Source organism: Lactuca virosa, chromosome 5, assembly GCF_052849685.1.
Source record: "Lactuca virosa cultivar CGN04683 chromosome 5, Lactuca_virosa_CGN04683_v6, whole genome shotgun sequence".
In the NCBI taxonomy this organism is placed as follows: Eukaryota; Viridiplantae; Streptophyta; class Magnoliopsida; order Asterales; family Asteraceae; genus Lactuca; species Lactuca virosa.
The window spans coordinates 140,245,223-140,248,429 of record NC_136430.1 but is presented as its reverse complement, the minus strand read 5'-3'; the positions used below and the strand labels follow the sequence as shown (position 1 = coordinate 140,248,429).

At 33.9% G+C, this 3,207-nt stretch overlaps 1 protein-coding gene across 2 annotated transcripts; it reads right to left on the bottom strand.

The window, feature by feature from the left end:
- Positions 1-1,363: 1,363 nt before the first annotated feature.
- On the bottom strand, positions 1,364-3,001 carry LOC145117575 (tRNA (guanine-N(7)-)-methyltransferase-like). Of its 2 annotated transcripts, none has more exons than XM_079053874.1 (3): positions 2,871-3,001; positions 2,650-2,702; positions 1,364-2,289 (listed from the first exon to the last, which is right to left on the bottom strand). In XM_079053874.1, exon 3 carries the CDS (start codon positions 2,265-2,267, stop codon positions 1,500-1,502), a length of 768 nt encoding a protein of 255 aa, XP_078910000.1. In that variant the 5' UTR covers positions 2,268-2,289; positions 2,650-2,702; positions 2,871-3,001; the 3' UTR covers positions 1,364-1,499. The 2 variants fall into 2 exon arrangements, with proteins under 2 accessions (XP_078910000.1, XP_078910001.1); XM_079053875.1 differs by having other exon boundaries at positions 1,364-2,286.
- Positions 3,002-3,207: the final 206 nt, after the last annotated feature.

Sequence of the window (3,207 nt, the reverse complement as noted above, 5' to 3'; positions counted from 1 at the left end):
CGCTCCAAATCCAAATGCTACTTCATGTAGCGTTTAACAAAACGCTACAAGCTACAAGCTACCCGCTACAAGCCACCCACTACCAGCTAATTTTGCCGAACACGCACTTACAATTCTCACAAGCTACTCTAACGAGAAAGCTCATATCAGTGATGAACTCTCACACAAATAGATCATAATTCTCTCACATAAAATTTTATAATAAATTGAGAGACTTATCGACCAGTACCCTTCATGAGGACTGAAAAATGTATTTATAAGTTGTTGGGACAAAATATAAATAAAACTTAATTATACTTGCTATAATGTCATCATCATATCTTATATAATATCTAATTAGTGAAACCAATATAATGATTCACAACACTTCCCCTATAGGTTCAACTTTGATTACTTTTTCGAATTTATAATACAAACATAAATAAACCTTAATTATACTTTCTTTTATCTTTTTGAATGATCTGAAACTTATTTTTCTCCCACAATGGCAGAATTACTATTCCTTATTTTTAGCCACTGTCCAATAAAAGCTGTGTAGATTTATTATGAGATTCACAATCAATTCAGACAATAAATCATTGAGTAAATTACACGAATGGTCCCTATGGTTTGGGATAATTTGCACGTTTAGTTCCTAACTTATTTTTTTAACTCGTAAGGTCCCTAATGTTTGTTTTTGTTACGCGTTTGGTCTCTGTCTTATCTAAAAGGACTATTATGCCCTTATTTAAATAAATTAAAAATCTTTTTAGATAAGATAAGGTGAGGTGGGGGTGGGGTTGGAGATGTGTTTATTTAAATAAATTAAAAAATCAAGGGCAAAACAGTCTTTTTAAATAAAACAGAGACTAAACACGCAACAAAAACAAAAAAATAAGTTAGGAAGTAAATGCGCAAATTACCAAAAAACCATAGGGACCATTCGTGTAATTTACTCTAAATCATTCAATAGCTAAATGACTTGATTCTTTTTCATTTGTTAGCCTTAAATCATTTGGTTCTAGTGGCCCAAATTTGATCAAGAAATATTACATTAAACCGCTTCAATGTTTCTTCATATTGTCTACTAAGACTACAAATCATTTATTTTGTCCTACATGGCAAGAAAATGCCACATCATTTGTGCATGTAACTTTATTACTGTTATACTTTTTAAAACCTAAAAAATTATAGTTTTTGGTTGCCATTCATGGATTCTTCCAGAACTTCTTGAGTTTTTATTTAAGTTCCATCTTTGAGGTTTGTTCATGTTCTTCATAATGATAACAAAATCTATTTATTTATTAAATTTATAAAATCTTAAAAGCTCAAGAAAGCAAGAAAACTTTAAATTACAACTAGCCAAGAGGAAGAGAACGTAGCATGACCTAAAGTTCAAAATACTTGTAAGTAAAATTGCTAACAATTTATCACCATAAGTTGCTCAAAATCAAGAAAAACATAAAAATAAAAAAAAAAAAAAAAAAGGAATTCGACATGAAAACAAATATAAAACCAAACTACTTCATTGCAATACGCCTAAAAACCGCTGTAAAAGTCTGCCCTCCATTTCTCTCAACTTTCTGTCCTTCCTCCGTTGCACATTTCAAAAGCTTCACCACAGGATCCGCATCAAGTTCTTCATCTGTAAGTCCTTCAAACAACGGATGATTCTCCAAACAAGATTTCATCCACTCTCCAAGTTCTTCAACATCAGTAATGGTGTATATAATCCCACCCTCTTTAATCACATAAGCATATTCATCCAACAAAAAAGGGCTAATAACACGCCTTCGATGATTCTTCTCTTTGAAATGAGGATCCGGGAACAGGAAAAACATCTTTGAAAGCTGTAATTTTGAGAAGTAATTCGGGATGTATTTCATGGAATTGGTTCGGACTACAGAGACGTTTTGGTATTGATTAGGGTTTGAGATTCGAAGAGCTAGAATCCGTTCTTTCACGTATTCCGTTACTTTGTCTCGCAATTCCATTCCGATCATGAGGGTGTTGGGGAAGAGAGTTGCGAGACTGATTAAGAGGCCGCCGAATCCGCATCCGATGTCGGCGAATTCGATCTTTCTGGAATCGGAATCGGAACTGGAATCGGAATTGGGAGATGGGAAGAATTGAGGGAAGTGAAAGGAGTAGTCTACATGGTGAGGGGAGATTGGAACTGGGAAATGGGAATCGCTGAGTGGGTTGCTGTGAGCTCGAGCTCTGTAAAATCGTTTTCTTGGTAAGCGAGTTGACTTGCTGATGCAGGGGTTTGACTCCTCCAACTTCATATTCGAAGAAGTAGAGCAACTTCTGCATATTAAAAGCATAACATTAAGAACACTAAATTCAAATGTATAAAGAAACTTAACAAAAGCAAAATACATGAAAATGCTCGAAGTTTTGATAGTAGAAAGTTGCCACGTACCTATATATGGAGGTTTAGATTTGAGAAAAATCATAGTAGAAGATGATGGATTAAAGAAGATATGCAATTTTTAAACTATACAAATGCGGAAAACTTAGATTTTGGTAGAGAGTATGGAAGTGGAAGCAAAAGATTAAAGAAATAAATATCTAGATCATAGATTCTAATGGGGAAAGAACAAGCACTACTTCGAAACAAAAGAAAAACAACTTAATTGCCTCAAACAATGAGGCTATTGAACTCACATGTTTTGAATCAGGTGTTGTTGGTCTCGTATAATTAGCGGATGGAGTTTTTCCTGCAATTAAAAGGATAATCAAGCAAACAAAAAGTTTCAAATCCAGAAACATATAATTGAAGAAAAAGAACTTGGGAGAAATCGGCACACATTGTCGGTGTATGTGTGTGTGCGTAGAGAGAGAGAGAGAGAGAGAGAGAGAGAGAGAGAGAGGGAGAGAGATTCTACCTGCGTTGCTGCTACTTCAAGTCTTCAATATCTTCGGCAGACGAAGGAGAAGAATTAAGGCTGAAATTGGGAATTAGGGCAAAATCACAAAATTGACCGTTCCATCTCAAGGGCTTCTTAGATGGTAAATTACACATTTCGGCCCCTAGGTTTTAGTAGTTTGTCAAATTATTAGTGCAATTCACCTCCGAGTTTTTGTCCAAAATATGGTTATTGAAAAAATTATTTTCAGTATTTTCAAAAATATTTATCATATTTTTTATTTTTTTTATTTTTCAGCTTTTTAAATATTTTTATTCAAAATATCGATTTTTCTCTCTTTCTCTTTTATTTCACA

Excerpts from the sequence above, each read along its gene's own strand:
- LOC145117575 (XM_079053874.1), bottom strand. The coding sequence starts at position 2,267 with ATGAAGTTGGAGGAGTCAAACCCCTGCATCAGCAAGTCAACTCGCTTA.